Consider the following 17,124-nt stretch of genomic DNA (forward strand, 5'->3'; position numbering starts at 1 on the left):
CATGACACTTGCTTATGAAACATGAGTCGAGTCCAGACAAACCCTATGCAAAGCATTAAGAAATTGTTAATTTCAGTTATTAGCAGATAGAACAAGTTCGCGGTATCAGTATCACATAGCTAAACGAGTTTAACTTTACGCTTGGGCGTGGCTGCCACAACAAGCTGATGAAGATGAAGAAGAACAGAACGTGCAGAAAGTTCCCGATGGACGACAACAACAACAACAAACTAAGTCAATTAAGAGCATGCACAAATGTACAATCAAGTTTCAGAGAGAGCTGCAAACCAGAAACGGCCCACAGCCCAACCAGGTATAAGCCAGGTATAAAAGGAGCACAGGAGTGCAGCTGCCACAGCAAAGCAAACAAGACGCGGGCAGCGAGTGGACACGAACTGTCAGCTAGAATTTCCATAGGAAAGCCATAAGGAAACAAGTGCAGAAAATGCGCAATTGCGTTTGGGTAGGCAAATCCGCAGCTCAGTTTGAATTGGATTTCTAACACTTTCAATCAACATTTGCAGTTGCTGCTGCTGCTGCTAATCTTGGCCAGCGCCAAGGCCAAGCCGCTCGTCTCCTTCGGCCTGGGCGTGCAGGCGCAGAGACCGTATACAAGTACCTATCTGCCGGGAGAGACGTACTACAACAACTACTATGGCATAGCTGGACCAGTTCACCATGATGGCGCCTACAGCAGATACCCCACGGGCTATCCGTACGCCCAGCCCTATCCGGCCACGTACTCGCCCGGTCAGCGCTTCGGTGCGGCACTCGACATTGGCATTGGGGCCTTGTCGCTAACCCCGTTTCTGCTTTGATGCCGCACGCACAGCGGTTGGCAAATCCATCCGTCGACTGCAGCAGCAGCTACTGTGAAATTGGCCAATCTAATAAACACAAAACAAATAGGTTCGTAATGCCTTGTACTTCAATTTGCCATTGGCCAAACGCAATGGGGCGCCTGGCGCTTACCTCCTTGCCGAAAGCCAGCCAATGTTGAGCTCCACACGGAGCGGCATTCCTGGTAGCTCTAAGGAGCAACAGGTGACCCAATCGCTGCTACGTGACATGGCCACACATTTTCCGCCGGATTCGTATAACCTTGGCTTTGCGTCACTAGCAAGATACTCTATATATGCTTTCAGTGGGTATTACAGACTTCAAACGAAAGGGGTAAAGCATAAAAGGAGAAGTCTTGTGGCCCATAAAGTATATATATTCTTGATCAATATCCATGCGTCTCTTAGAAGCAATGCTATCGTCCAGCTTTCTGTGATAGTCCAAATTAGCCGGATCGGAACACTATATCAAAAAGCTGTCATCGTTCGGAAGCTATGTTCTTGTCCCAACTTGTCATTTAGAAGTTGCACTGTGCTCCTTATATAAAAAAAAAAATCATAACATCAGATTACAATATCGTTTAGATTTTTAAAAAGAATCGCTCGAAAAGTCGGGTTTGTATGGAAAAAGTTTCTATTTTTCAAGATATCCCCTTCAAAATTTTGCAGTTCCGAGCTTTACTTTTTGTATCAAGTCGGACTAGAATAGTATATGGTTCTTATAGAATATAGAATCGATCGCCAGTTCTTTCTTGTTATAAACACACTGTTCTCTAGAAAAGAGCACAGTGTAAGAGCTTGATAACTTGCCTACCTATAAACCTTTCTACTATTTATTTTTGCCACACCCACTTCTGCTGTCGTAGTCCAAAAGGCTTTTCCAGCAGTCGCACTCTTAACAGAGTATGCCGCAGTCGTGTGCTGCCCTCTGCCTAGCTCTAAGCTCTTAGCAATGCTGCAAAACAGGACCTAAGGACAAAATGAGAACTTAGCTAAGGTATGCCTCACTGGGCTAAGTTGCAAGACGACTACGTCAATTGAAACTATTTATGGGTACTCGAACTGGACTGCCGCTGTCCATGCCCATCAGCAACAGAAACAGCATCATCAGCAGCATCATCAGCAGCATCATCAGCAGCATCATCAGCAGCAACAGCAGCATCATCAGCAGCAGCATCATCAGCAACATCATCAGCAGCAGCAGCATATGCTGCAGCCAAGGTGAGTGCGACGTGTGCCTGCAACGTGCTGAATGCAACTGGAGCTAAGCGAAACAAAACGTGTTTTAGAAGGAAGTTACAAAAATCTGCTGGCCATTAGCCAAAAAGACTCGAAATGAGTTTATACGCATTGAAAATTTGTTATGTAGGTCTCGTATAGTACACATATTAATATTTGACTTTTAAATATTTCCCGAATGTTCCTTAAAATTAAAAAAAATATAGTAGTAGGGTAGATTACATAATTTCAAGGTAGAGCTTTGCGTATTAGTATATACACATTTGTGTGCCATATTTAAGCCCTAAAACTTTCGTTAGTATCATATTACAAACAACGAAATTATACAGAAATCTATTTCCCCAGATGTGAGCCTCAGGTACAGGCAAGAAGTGAATGCGTACTTTAATGTATTTATGTGTATGTAGCTGTATCGTGCAGGATTTCCTTGAATTATTACACATATTTTATTTTTATATTTTTGACAAAGTACAAAATGGATAAGCAGAGATGTAAAAATACCTTTCGCAATTATATGTCTTTCACAACTGTCACGCATTCGGATCTTTGTAATTTACCCACAAAAAATATTTAAACTTTGTCTATTTCCAATTTATATACAAAGGAATCCCAATTATCCTTACACTCTTCTCACTAGTTCGAACATAAAAACTGCCAATATAAACATTTTAAAGCTTCTTTATATTGCTCAGAAAATAATTCTAATTTTGTGAACTTTTTTAAAAGTTTGCAAAATAACTAAAATTTCAATTATTTGATTATTTTCAAATCATTTGTATTTAACATATTTTTTAATTTAAACTAAAAATTCAAGTTCAATACGAAAGTTATGCGGCTGCATAAAAAAATACTCTCATATCAGAATCATAATTTATCGAGAAGAGCCCCAGTCAAAGATAGTCGAAATGGCAGATGAATCAATTGGGGATGGATCCTAGATAAACCCCAATTTGGGTCATGCAAGCGCCATGCCACAGCGACAATCGGTGCAGCCGCAGCTAACAGGTTTCGGTGGCAACTATGTGGTGCGGCGTGTTTCACGTGAGCCACGGCAGCTGCCGCCTCATTGCCAGGTGAATGGCGAAGGCAGGCGGATGACGTGCAAAAGTCACGTTCTCAGTCACACAGGCAACCAAAGGGTGAAAGCTCAAAATTGCAACGTCGTTTGATTTTCTTTAGCCAACAAAAAAAAACGGGGCAGGGGCAGCAATCACGTTGACGAATGAGGCAGGCATTCGAAACATCCAGCAGGCAGCAGGCAACAGGTTGTGCGGAGTTTACGTAAATATTGTCGAGAGCCAAGGCAAAGTGGAAACTGGGATAAGAGATGCTGCCGCCGCTCACGTTGTGGCTGCCACGACAGCTGCACGGGCACTGCTGCTGCTGCTGCTGCTCGAGCTGTGGCAGGCGCAGCGCACGAAGTGTCCTCGTCCTCGTCGTGGTGGCGCAGCAGGGTGTGGCCGGGCGGGCGGGCAGCAGCGAGCTGTACGAAGGTTAAACGCGAAGCTTACGAGCATCAGTCGACATTGACTGCAGCTATAAAAGCGGCAGCAACAACGCCTGCCCCAGCAGTTAATGCCAGGACACGTCGCGACACGCAGCATTGCAACTAAAACCCAACAAGCGGACTTGAAGTGAAATTCAAAAGAATTTAATTGAAAAAGACTTTAAGAAAACAGTTGAAATTCATATAAGTGAGAGAAACGTGATGGATACGCTATCACCGAACAATTGCTCCAAGTCGAGCTCCAACTCCAATTCGAGCGGCAACAGCGCAACCAGCTCATCCATGGATCTGGGCGATAAGCAGGCCAAGCAGCCGAAACGTGGCTCGCGCGGCCAGAAGCTGTCCAGATCGCGCAGTCTGCTGCAGTTGCTCAGCAGGCATCTGGGCCGTCATTTCCAGCATCATCATCACCAGAACGACACCGTCTACAGCAGCCAGGATGATATACGCAGCTCGGCGACGGATCTGTTCAGTCTCAGCAATTCGCGCAATGATTGCCTGCAGGTGCTCAATGGCGGCTCCAGTCTTGATCTGGAGCACACCTCACGCACATCCTCGGAATCGAGTTCCCCGGGTCTGGAGTTTTACGATAACAATGCCGAACACATCTACGTGGAAACTGTTTATCGACCCGGCAGCGCCATGGATCAGCTGCATCCAAATCATTATGACGACAGCGGCAGCAGCGTTGACGAGGATGAGAATGACAATGAGAATGAGAACGAGAATCTGGAGCACCTCAAGCCACAGCCGGAGCCGCGTTCTGCCTCGGCCGCATCGGCTGGCGTCAGCAACAAGACTTCTGGCCTGCATCTGAGTCGCATCTCCATCTCCTCCTCAGTTAGCCGCATGCTGCAGCATTTCTCCACATCGGCGGCCACAACGGCAACGGCATCGCTGCGCTCCTTGTCCTGCAGCAGCACGCCGCGGCGACAGCGCAAAGTGTCCGCGCTGATGAGGGGCAAAAAGTTACTGATGCCGCACAACAGCAACAGAAGCAACAACAGCAACAGCAGCTGCAGCAGCAGCAACAGCAGCAGCAGCAACAGCAGCAGCAACAGCAGCAACAGCAGCAGCAGCAGCAGCTCATCAAAGTCATCCAAAAAGGACAAGAAGCAGCAGAGCATACTGCGACCTCCAGTGCAGTATGTTTACATGAAGGGCATGTCCGGGCTATACTCGCGGGTGCCCAGCTACGCGGTCTGCTGCCCCTACACGCTGCAGCACAGCATGTATTAGGCGAACGGACGGGCGGACAGACGGGCGGACGTCATCGCGGCGAGGACATTGGCCAAGACAATGGAGCAGACGGCGATTGCGGGTGAAGGCCAACGTGGCCAAAGGTGTTAATGGCCTTAAAGTCTGGTTATGGGTGGGTGGGTAGATTATAGTGAAAAGTGATGTAGTGCCTAAAAAAACAAGCCGACAGCAGCTGGAAACGGCTAGATAGAGCGTGCGGAAATGCAGCAGCAAAGCATATTTTATAAATGTGTGTTAGCCAAAAAAAAAAAACAAAAAATAAGAACTTAAAATTGTACAACAAATTCGATGTATTCCAAATATATAGATATAGGGACTTTCAGTTTACACAGTAGCTAAAGCTTAGTTTTATTTAGTATTAAACCCCAGATCCACACACACACATATCTTCCCCCAAGTAGTTTTTAAACTTTGACTCAACTTATGGAGCTAGGCTCGAACAAAAAACAAAGAAGAAAAAATCTCGAGAAGTTTGTTATTTCAATATACTTTGCACTTATTTCAACGGGCACTTGACTAGACAAAATTACGAATTTATTAAAAAAAAACAATGAAAACTCTTAAGAAAAAAATATTAAATTTAAAATCCAAATTGTACAAAAAAAAACAAAACACTTGAGTCGCCAAAAATGTTTAATTATTTCCAATTCTAACAAAATATTTCCAAACACACACAAAGAGAAAAACACGCAGCGCATAGCAAATTGTTTAGCAACTAAGTAAATACCCTATATTTTTAGAGCATATAACCTTAAGCATAAGACTAGCTGTCAATAAATAAAGCAAAAATCAATCTAAACAAAACTCAGCCGAATTCTTATTTCCAAATTCGCAATTAACGGCCTTTTTTTGGAGCTTTGCGGACAAAAAGTTGCGAGGCCAAAGCTCTTCGAGCCGAAGGTGGGGCCAGTCGTGCGCCTGCGTCTTGAATCGTGCCACACGTTGCACAGTGTCAACTGTGCCCTGGGAACAGTTGCGTCTGTGTCGCCTTGTGCGCCGCTTGCTGATGTAGGTAAGGTCCCCAATTTTTCCAACTAGCTGAAGGACTCGACCTTATTGTTTTGACATACGATATCATGTCTGCATAACGACTACAACGATGACGTTAATCGCCAGACACAGATGCTGCTGTTGCATGCAGCATGTTGCAAGTTGCGCTTGATGCAAATGCGAGCAATTCAAATTTTGATGAAGCACAACTAATCCCAGTGGCCTCTCGACTGTTTGTGAAACAAGCCTTGGAGCTGCTTAAGTTGGTTGTTGATATGACAATATGCGCATTTCTGTATATAATTGATAAGATAGGGACCCGGCCTTGCCCGGCTCACGTTTTTTGCCCCAAATTTTAGACATCAATTTTTCACCCAACCGTACTAGCTTGACATGGACATTTAAAACTAAATTTAAACTCCATTGAATTGGGAATCAAGGTAAATTTTAGAGAAGACTAAAATTAAAACTTGGTTCCGCTTTTCTTTTTTCATTCAATTTGGGAAAAGTGTGAAACACATATCAAATGAATCCAATGATCTTTAACAATTGATAATTATCAAGAAATAAGCTAGCCGATAAACAAAAGTAATTGGCATACAACCAATTTATCACAGTTGCGAGTGGAATTTCCAATTTCATATTGATTAAGTTCTTATGTAGGTCTTTGAAAACAAGTTTAAAAATAATCGACCGACAATTAGAACTGCCCTCTAAAATTTGTGAGGTCTATATTGCACCAGATGGAGTGGATTTTGCGAAAATTTGCCTGGCTCTGCCTGCTTAGCCAGATCTGGCCCTGGCATTTGAAATTCTTAGAATGAATCATACGCTGCTCTAAAATGCTGTCCCTCGGCCGTTTGGGTATGTTCTCTTAACACTAGGCTGCGTGCTTAGTTGAGCGCATAGTTAACCCCTTTAGTTCGCCGTAATTTGGCATCCTGTCTAATGAAGACAAGACTGCATTCCACCACGTCGTTCCTTACGTCTGTTGCCAGCTCCCCTTACATCAGTCCATTAATGATGAGTAGCACCGTGAGGCCATAAAGGAATTTTTCCAACTTCTCCCATCTTCTCCCACTGGTCGTTGGGCATCATGTATTTCTTGCACTGAACGTTTTTGACCGCCAGTTCCGAAGTATGCAATACTCTCTGGAAGCAGATTGCTTTGTGGGTGATTGTCTCTGCTAAGCTATCTTGCAGCTGGTCGTCTAGTGCCGATCAGCTGGTTGTTAACTTTGCTAGCCAACTATAAACTGTTGGAGGGAATGCGACCAACAACACAAATAGCTACAGGAGACAATTATTCCACTCTAATTATTGTACAAATATTTGGTTCAGGGTATCTTCTAGTCGGGCATTTCCAAAATAAGCCACTCTTGTTTTAATCTCAGACACTCAGAAAACTGTCAGAATTCAAAAAGAATAACGTTAAATATTTGTATCGAGTATCAAGTTATAAATAACAATATTTTCTATAGAGATTTAAAAACACATTGTCAAATTTTAAGGCATATGAAATGTTGTGAAAGTGAAATAGATGATTTGCATATTATTTTTGAAATTTCACTTACCAAATATATATTCCACTTTCATGTGACTGGGCTCAACTTAATATAGACGACCTGCAAAGAGTCCAAAGCGTAGAAAATGTTGTTAGTAAAAGCCGTTTGGCGTAGGTGCTAATGGCCTATATATAGCTAAAATTATAGTTTGTAAATATTGTCAACTGCAGGGGCGTCAATTGTGTTTATAGCTTTGGTTGCTTAATTGACAAATCTGTTAACGGACTGACGTCAGGGCAAAAATTACGCCTTTTAATTAGAGGATAAACAAGACGACAACACGACAGAAACAATTATCGCCCGCGTCTGCAGTCCTCCCCCCCCCCCCCCACCTCCCACACACTAGTCGGAGCCATTAAAACAACGGACTTCATTAAATCCCCATAGACAGAGCATTAAAAAGCCTCAATCCCCCCCCCATTCCCCGGCCCCGCAACGAGGCGTAAAATTGGCAGTCAGTTTTATTTATAGCGCATTAAAATCAATTTTGTGCGTAATTAAATAATCAAAACAACAACAACATCAACAACAAAACGACAATAGCTGAAATCTATTTTTGACGGCCTTAATTGCGGCTTATGAATTTTCCTGGCGACATCTCTGGAAGGCGGAAAAGCAGGAGCCACACCTGCAACAAAGAAACACCCGCCCACCTACGAAAGGATATCTCTGCAGCAATTAAAAGTTTAGAAATAAACTCGAGCGCTTTATTTTTAGCAAAAGAAAATGGGAAATTGAGACAAATCGACGAATAAACAATTTGCGCGTGCAATTGCGCTGCGAAAGCAATTAAATTGCAGCACAGGACGTGGGTAAATATTGAAAGTGCCACCACCTGGCGGCGGGTAGTGTAAACATAGCGGCAAACAACAAAATTGCGAAATACGCACGGGAAGCGGGTAAACAAATGCCACAATTCAAATGTTGTTACCATTATTAGGCAACAGCGCCAAAATAATGCACAACGTAGTAAAGCTGCAAAGGAGGGCAGAGCAAGAGAGAGGGGGAACAGCGAGAGAGAGAGAGAGAGAGAGAGAGGCGCTCTCTGGCCGCTTAGCAGCGACCGCAGTCTGCAAACCGGGCGAGTCTATAAAAGGAAGCGGCATTCAAATTGCCGACTCAAACGCGAAAGGACAACACGCCAGTGTGTACACACAAAGAGCTCGACAAAAGCCGACAACCAAAACAATTCAAAGTAACTATCTGTGTGTGTATGTGTGTGTGTGTGTGAGTTAGTTGCAAGACAAAGACCGGCAACAACAAAGACAGAGCGAGAAAGAGCGAGAGCGAGTCAAAGCGGAAGTGCAGCCAATATTATATTGTCTTAGTACAGTTAACACCCCTAGCCATGGGCACGCCACATGTCTGCTTTGCGGACGAACTGCAGCAGGAGCACCACAACAACAACAACAACAATTCGGCAGGCAGCACTAATAAATGGCTGCTGGAGCTGGAGCCCGGCGCCGCAGAGCGCTCGACGAGCATTTCGCCAACGCCTCGCTACGAGCGCAACATGGGCTTCTTTCAGCTGCTGAGCCGTCGGTTTGGCCTGAGGTCAAGCGATGACCTAGTTCATGGTGCATGCAGCGGCAGCAGCAGCAGCGGCGATGACGCAGCTGCCGGCACAACAGCAGCAGCAGCAGCGGCAGCGGCAGCTGCACAGGAAGAGGATGCGCACAGTTCATCGACCGACTCGTATTCATCGTCCCTGACGGCCAGCCGCGGGTTGGCCGCTGCGCGTCTGGAGCTGATGTCGTGCGCCTCCAGCGAGACCAGCAGCACCATCGACATCGAGGAGCAGCAGCAGCAGCAGCAGCAACAAAATATGGGCAAGCGCAAATCGTTGAGCCGCACAAGCTTCTCACGACTGCAACGCCGGTCGACATCGTCGCTGCGGCGCGCCTTTGAGAGCCTCGCGCTAACATCACGTTCGCTGTCGTGCAGCGGCCCCTCCCCTCCGCCGCCGCCGCCGCCGACTGCGCCACCAGCGCCGCAGCCATTGAAGTCGGCTCTGAAATCGGCATCGACCGTTGAGCTGCACCAGCGACAGCAGCAGCTGCATCACAGGGTGGCCTCCAAATCAGTTAGTAGCTCGAGCGCCTGCTCGACATCGTCGGCGTCCTCCGCATCGTCGAAGAGCAAGGTGAAGCCGCCGCCGCAGCGCATACTGCGTCAGCCCGTATCCTATACATATCTAAAGGGCATGTCCGGTCTGCCGACGCAGCGGGTGCCGCGCAGCTCGGTCTGCTGCCAGTACGCCAGACGCTAGAGAAGCCTCTGGCGAATCTCGAAATACGATTCCAGAACAATCCACAATCCAGTTAAAATATAGTTAAAAAAAAGTAGCTCCAATTCATAGTGCCAAAATCCATGCCCATTCATTTCGAGATCTGTGATACAATAATCTTTTCATATCCACACGAAAGTTCACAAAGCTCATTTCATAAAATGGAAAACCAAAGAAGAACAAAAAGAAAACCAAATTTTTGCAAACAATTTCCAAGACTTAAGCACGCGAAAAAAAGCAAGAAATACTAGAAACTAGATTTTAGATTTTTCCACACACACGGCTTTTGATTAAACATCCATAACAAAAGACTGTCGAGGGGAGAGTTTTGAAATAATAACTAAAAGATTTTGTATGAATTGGTAATTGTTCAGAAAAGAAAGTTTCTCTTAATTGAAGTACTTTAGAGTACAATTTGATTATAATATTATTGTACATTCGTGCCTTTATCCCATGTGTAGATCAAAATTGAAAACAACAACAAAAAAGTAAATTTAAATCTAAAATATTATTAATCAAATAACGACACTTTCGTCTTATATACGTACACACATTTAGTTGGGATCAAAATTTTGTCAGGCAGTTAAATGTAATATTTAAGTACTCAACTATGTTTATACTTAATTGAATTATTTCTTTCGATAGCTAAGATATTTGCTCGTAATTTTAGAGAACAGACAAAATTAATTCGTAACGCACTCCAGTCGTAGGGCTTCACATAGTTATATATATATATATAGACCGATGATATATGCGATAAACTAACCAAGCAGACATTGAAATTCAAAACTGATTATATTATATGATATATATATATATATAAATGAATTCTATAGCAGGCATATACCGTATACACATACATTTACCGCATTGTACTTATAAAGAACAAACAATCCAAGAACTCAACTATATATATAAATATATATATATAGTTAATTATACATATATCGTGCATACAATACATAGAAGGCAAGGCAAGGCAAGGCAAGGCATAAGCAATACAGTTATATACATATACAGCCGATTATAATGAGATATATACCATATACACACATTTACTTAATCATAAGTTAACTATTTACCAAATAGAAGCAGCTAAACTGAATATTTAATTCACACAGCATGTTCAATAAATGAAATAATTTACACCAAACCGAAACTCTTTCTTCTCTTTCTCAACTTTCCGCATAAATATCTATATTTATTTGGCAACTTTCATAATGATGACTGACCCACTTCTCGCAATGGTCGAGTTGGCAAAGTTACCAAAAATAGCTGTTACAATGAATCAAGGCTAATTACAGCCATGGCTAAGGACCAGAAGCCCTTTCATAGCGCCTATATTGCGTATACGCCGCGTATGACAAACTCAATCGATGCCTGATTACATTTTTTTTTTGTTACTTGTTGTTGTCAGCAACAGGGCGGGGCATAGCGTGGGGCGGGCTGGGGCGGGCTGAGGCGGGCTTGCCATCAAAAAGTAGGTCAGCGATTGAAGGAACCATCAATATTTTTCATACATTGCCGATCGAAAATCGTTGCCAGGCAAACACCATAAAATGTTTATGGAAATTTATGTGCGAAATGCGATTCCCTTGTTGAATTTACAACAAGCCAAGCCAAGTTGGCCAAGACAAGCCAAGCCAAGACGTAGACGTAGACACAGTCTGGTCTGGCCCGGCCCGGCCTGGCCTGAACCGTTCGTTCGTGCCGCATTTGATTAACATTATTCCAACTGAATTGGCAGACGAACTGGTATGGAAATAATTACCTAATAAATATGACAAATCAGTCAATTTTGCGCACAGCTTTAAGCTTTCTATGATTTATGCTGCCTTCAAATTTTCCAATCAAAATTTAAACCAAAAATAATAAGTGTGCTCAACTAGGAGATACTCTGTACACACTGCAAGATGATTACAAAGCTTTAGCTTTAGGCTTTTTATTATATTTTGCGGTAAGGAAGGCATCCAAAAACTATAATATTCTGGAGCCCGAAAAACTAATGGGCTGCCTCTATAATTCTCGAGCTATACCTAAAAACCTTGCTTCGAAATCAATTCAACGATCTTATGAAAAGAAGCGTAAGTAATAAAAAATAATTGAGAGCAAATATATGTATTAAATGTTTCCCTATATTTTCTCTAATTGACACGCTCGCATGCGAACAGACAAGCGGACGGATAGAGAGACGGATAGACAGACGGATAGACAGACGGATAGACAGACGGATAGACAGACGGATCGACAGTCGAATATGAATCGAAAGATTCGTCTTGACGAGATAAAGATTATCACACATATATATATTCATTCCGTCTGTTGCATTCGTGTGCTCAAAACTATTATACTCTTTTATTTTATTCATTTTCAATATACCCTGTAATAATGTGTGATCAATCATGTTATACGATAGCTGCTGCTTTTTTGTTTGGCTATTAAATATAATACTATACATTATTTATGTAGAATTTACTTTTTACATTTTATGAAGTTATGCTAGGCAAGCAATAATCACTGCGTTCGGCAGATAAAATCATGGATGAGGTCTCAGGTATACTGGATTCCATCCAATCTTCTCTAATTACCCCCCTCTCTTGAGATATTAATAACAAAATTTAATGCTCTAGTTTAAACATTGCAATCGTCTCACAGATAACGTAACGTATACGCCGCCTGATCCAGCCAATTGATGGAATTCGTTGCAATGCTCTCAAGGCGACAAATTAGCGAGTCAGACAGGCAATCAAAACAGTTTTTGGCCATCAAGTCACGTACAGTTGCCTGGAGAACAACAAATCTGTTGATGTCTGTGGCCAAAAAAAAAATAAGAAAACAAAGTTGATGAAATGCGTCAAAGGCGCTGGCAGACATCAAGTGTTTGCCTGTGGGCGTGTCATTTTGATAATGGAATTGCCTAAAAATACGTATTCAGTGACCTAATTCCCGTTGACAGACGACAAATGTTGGCATACGAATGGATATGTTTTCTCATCCGGCCAACTAGTCGTATGTGTGTGATTTTTATGGACCGCCCGTCCGCCCGCTGTTGCGCATACGACCCATTGGCTCAGTGAAATAGAAAATAACAATTGCGACCGCAGTCACGTAGTCACGCCCCAAAGGCAGGAGCAGCCACCAGGGGAGAAGGGGGGGGGGGGGGGGGGTGAGCTCCTTTGGATCCCGCTGTTGCCTTTTAAGTCGTGTTTATTTTTGGTAGCAGCGACTGCCAATATTTAATTAAGTTTGCGTTTTCTATTTCCTTACTTTTTCGCAGCTATTTTTATCAGTTCGCCGTTTATATTTACCCTTCATTGTCGCCATATAATGCCGCTCTAACTGCGGCCTATTTCACAATATTTTCGCCAACTTGCGGAGCTGGAATTCGAGAACTGCCGACGGCCGCAGCAAAAGCCATATTTTTGTGATGTGGGGCCGCGTAAATTTGTTCCAAAATGTGGTGTGTGGCATGGTACCCAAACAATACAGCAGCATAATTAATCTTCTCTGGCTCATAACAAGGGCCCAAACACAAGGGCCCAAACACAAGAGCCAAAAGGCAAACAGACCGAAAAAAAACAATTAGCAGAAGCCAATTTCCGCATGCCGAATTAATAATACCTTTGCGAACGCGTTTCTGCTGCTTTGGCAACTTAGTAAAGAGCACAAAATAATAAAAATAAAATAAAATAAAATAACAATAAAAATCATAATTAAATCCTTTTTCTTTTAACAAAAACGTGTTAATTTCTTCTACAAAAGTTTAATAATATTGTATTGTTATATTCCTTGCATTAATTAATTCTTAGAGAAGAGATAAGAATTCGGCCTATTCCAATTGGAACTTTACAAATCTCGAGTCCGATAATCCGAATTTAGTTAGTCTGAACTGTATTTTGAATTAAATCATTTACCCAAAAGTCACAGAACCTGAACATGAATAGAAATATAGTTTCTTATGTTAAAAAATCTAGTTCACGAACTGAACCAAAAGCCAAGCTATAGGTTCGAAACGGTTTCTGAAACATTACATGAGAAAATTTTCAATCCTAAAGCGATTCTTAAGCCGAATCAATTACAGTATTAAAAAATCTAGTTCACGAACTGAACCAAAAAGCAAGCAAGAGATTCGAATCGTGAACTGAACCGTGTTCACAACTGGAACGTCTGGCATAACCTTACCTATATTAACCTAAACCCTGAACCGAAACAATTGATCAAAAAAGACGCAGAACCTAAACCGAACTGAAAATAAATATATTTCTATATATATATTAACTTGCATTTCTTAAAGCTGGTTCACGAACTGAACCGATAGGGAAGACCAGAAGCGTGAGCTGAACTAGGGAATACATTTTTTTGCAAGACAAAATTTCTGCTAAATATTGTCTCTTATAAAGTGACAGATTTAAAGTACCCACCCACGTAAGGGTATTTAAAACACGCGTGAAAAATTCCTGTTGCGCTCTCGGCTGACTTCTTACTCGGCATATTTCCGTTTTCAACTGATATATTTGCGCATTTGCCAACACATGTCTTTATATGTTTGCCGTTGCCGCCCGCTCAAGCATCTCGACCCGCTTTATTTCAATATTTACCTTAATGTTGTTTACCTTTATCTTCTTGGGCGGGCGGGCGCTGCTTCTGTTTTTACTTTTTCTGTTTTACTTTCATTTTTCTTTTTGGGTGAAGCACATTTTTGATGATGTCTTCTCATACTTGTTATCTTTACGGCAGTTTCCGTTGCTTTTAATGGCACTCGGCTGTAATTTAATTTTGAATTTCACAATTTCTGATGCACACTCTGCGGGCGTCTTGCCAAAATAAGGCAGCACAACAGAACATTTAATGAATATTTCAAGTGCTGTTGTTGTTGTTGTTGTTTTCGTCGAACCTTTTGCTATTTTTAGCTGCCACGCGAGCATCAAATCTTCGCTTATTGCCCCAAAATTGAAGCCACTTCACGCCAACACGACAGCCCAAAGGACACACGACAAACGACAAAGGACATCCATAGATATTTAGGCAAGACGCATAAGTTACGTATACGCCCAGATGGGCGAAGGAAAGCAACAACCTGCATGCTAATTCGCACTTTGACCCAAATACCAGACAAAAGCCCGTAAATATGTCCGCGCTGTCCGACCACAGGCTGAGCAGGGCGAGCCCTCCATGGACCTCAGTCAAGATTGACATGAACTAAGCAAATAATAAATTATTTCGAGCTATCCTGCATGGGCAACGCTTTGCCGCATCTCATTAAATATGCACGATGTGTTGGTAATTGAAGTCAATGCGTAAACAAAATGTCTACATTTTGGCCAATATATCGTCGCACTTGCCCAAAATACAGCTCAGCCAAAGCTAAGCAAATATGCACCCAAATGGCCTATGCCCAAGGGATTGGGCTGAAGAGTGAAGTCGATTGTCTTCGATGTTTTAATCAGGCATCTTTCCAATTAAATTTTGATTATGGCGCAATCTCTGGTGAATTTCCCTTTCGAATTGCCCTTCAAATTTCCTTTCGAACAGAATAAGTGTAATAATAATATAAGAATTATAATATAAGCGCGGTAAATTCACATTTGTGAAAGCTTTTAAACAATTATCTGATCGCAGCTTGCAAAAGTAGCTCCGCAATGCAATCTTTGAGAATCAGGTGTGAAAATGTTAGGAAAAGTTAGAGCTGACTGACAACTGTAAGGAAAATTTAAATTCTCCTCTTGTTCAATGTCAAAGGGGGCCTTGGGGAATAGAAAATTTGGCGGCGTAAGGAGCGCAAAGTATAAGAGTTCTTCTTCAAATTTATATTTAATATATAAAAATATACTCTTAATCAGAGCGAATCTTAAAGAAAGCATGATCTACATATATTTCCGACTGAACAGAGGGTATCTTGTAGTCGAGCAACAGTCTTACTTCGTATACCCTTGAGGAGGGCATTGCAATTGTATCATGAAATGTGAAGAGTATAGAAGAAGACAGATCAACAGATCGATTTAGCCCTGTTGCGGACAGTAAATACGTCTGAACCGGGCGAATCGGAATATTATGTCATATATGAACTAAAAATTAAATCGTTTTCTGGAAAGCAAGAGCGCGTCACTCTGGAACAAGCGTCGTCGCTTGATTCTTGGTATTTGGCTGGAGCTTGATAAGCGTGGGATATGTCTGGGCCTTTGTGGCTGATAAGGCATTTATTTAATTATTACACAATAACAGTTGACAGAGATTATTCGCTCTGAAATCAGGAAAGGGAAAGTCTTATCTACGAGAATTATTTCTAGTAAAATTATACTTATTTTTATATAAACTTATATACTTCTATATACCTCTGCCGCTTAATATATCTACTGATATGTATACAACTAATAAATGAGAGTATTCAATCTTCGGCTAGTCCAAAAGTGACTGTTTCGCACTTGTTTCTTATTTCAAAGGCATGACTTGGCATTATTTAGCAACTCGTACGGCTCAGAATTGTGCGCACTGCGAACACATTAGCTGACATTGCGTTCAATGAGCTGCACAGCTACGTGACTTGTCCGGGTCGAGGGGCGAAAGGGGGGGGAATGGAGGAGCGGGGGTTGTGCTTACAGCATTCGGTCCCAAAGTGGGCTATAAAAAGCCAAGTGACACGTACACCATATCAGCCACAATTACACGATTAGGCTCTAAGCAGGGTCGCCTTTAATTAATAATATCCGTTTGAGCAGCATTTGGCGGCGGCAGCGGGGAGGGGGGGAGGGAATCAGATGCGGGCCACCCCGCACCCCGCAACAAGCCTTTCATTCAGAAATGTAGCCCACAGCTGGGCGAAGGTTAACGCTTGCTCTGGAGGACAATGCAGCGCCTTGTCTCTCGATGACGTACCCAGCGCATCCTTGATCGGGTCATACGTCAGACAGGCGCGCGCGCACAGCATTGTTTGGCCTTCACCGGACGCCGAATGCCGAATGCCGGACGTCGAGCTATACCATGGATAATTGTGCCGCGACTGCAGTCTGTCCTTAAAGTATTTCATTCATAATTGGCCCGGAAGCCCAGCCATGGCGACCTCGACCCCGTTCCGGCTCCAGCTGTAGCTTTCCCGCGGGAGTCTCTCTAGGCAACCAGAGCAGCTCCAGCTCCTCCCCCTCCTCCTTCTCCTTCTCCAAGGCCAGCACAGCATGCCGACAACTGGTCACCAGGGTACTGGACTAGGTCAGACCTAGTCAAGGCCCGCTGCCGACGGCGAGTGACGTTCGGCCCGGCTCTAAGAACTCATCCCAAAATTTTCAAATAGTGCTTGCTTTGATGAGGCCTGATTATAAGTGCCATAAATGGGCGTGGCTGGAGTAATACAAGACGCACAGCTGGGCGTGCCCGTAACATGTTTAGATTTCCAGGAAGACGCAAGTAGTTATCAAATTTACAAACTTGAGCTGTCATTTTTTG

At 43.0% G+C, this 17,124-nt stretch overlaps 3 protein-coding genes across 3 annotated transcripts; all 3 read left to right on the forward strand.

Annotated features, from left to right (window-relative positions):
- The first annotated feature begins 445 nt into the window (after positions 1-445).
- LOC135432388 (uncharacterized) lies at positions 446-879 on the forward strand. The gene is made up of 2 exons (XM_064688080.1): positions 446-463; positions 525-879. Exons 1-2 carry the CDS (start codon positions 446-448, stop codon positions 816-818), a joined length of 312 nt encoding a protein of 103 aa, XP_064544150.1. The 3' UTR covers positions 819-879.
- Positions 880-3,786: 2,907 nt separating this feature from the next.
- On the forward strand, positions 3,787-5,090 carry LOC135431910 (Krueppel-like factor luna). The gene is made up of 2 exons (XM_064687323.1): positions 3,787-4,529; positions 4,626-5,090. Exons 1-2 carry the CDS (start codon positions 3,787-3,789, stop codon positions 4,822-4,824), a joined length of 942 nt encoding a protein of 313 aa, XP_064543393.1. The 3' UTR covers positions 4,825-5,090.
- A 3,386-nt stretch (positions 5,091-8,476) lies between these two features.
- LOC135431882 (protein P54) lies at positions 8,477-9,714 on the forward strand. The gene has a single exon (XM_064687247.1). It carries the CDS (start codon positions 8,749-8,751, stop codon positions 9,667-9,669), a length of 921 nt encoding a protein of 306 aa, XP_064543317.1. The 5' UTR covers positions 8,477-8,748; the 3' UTR covers positions 9,670-9,714.
- The last annotated feature ends 7,410 nt before the right edge of the window (positions 9,715-17,124 follow it).

The sequence above is a fragment of the Drosophila montana genome, unplaced genomic scaffold, assembly GCF_035044405.1.
Source record: "Drosophila montana isolate Dmon_TW-CO22-7 unplaced genomic scaffold, ASM3504440v1 contig_1455_1, whole genome shotgun sequence".
Classification (NCBI taxonomy): Eukaryota; Metazoa; Arthropoda; class Insecta; order Diptera; family Drosophilidae; genus Drosophila; species Drosophila montana.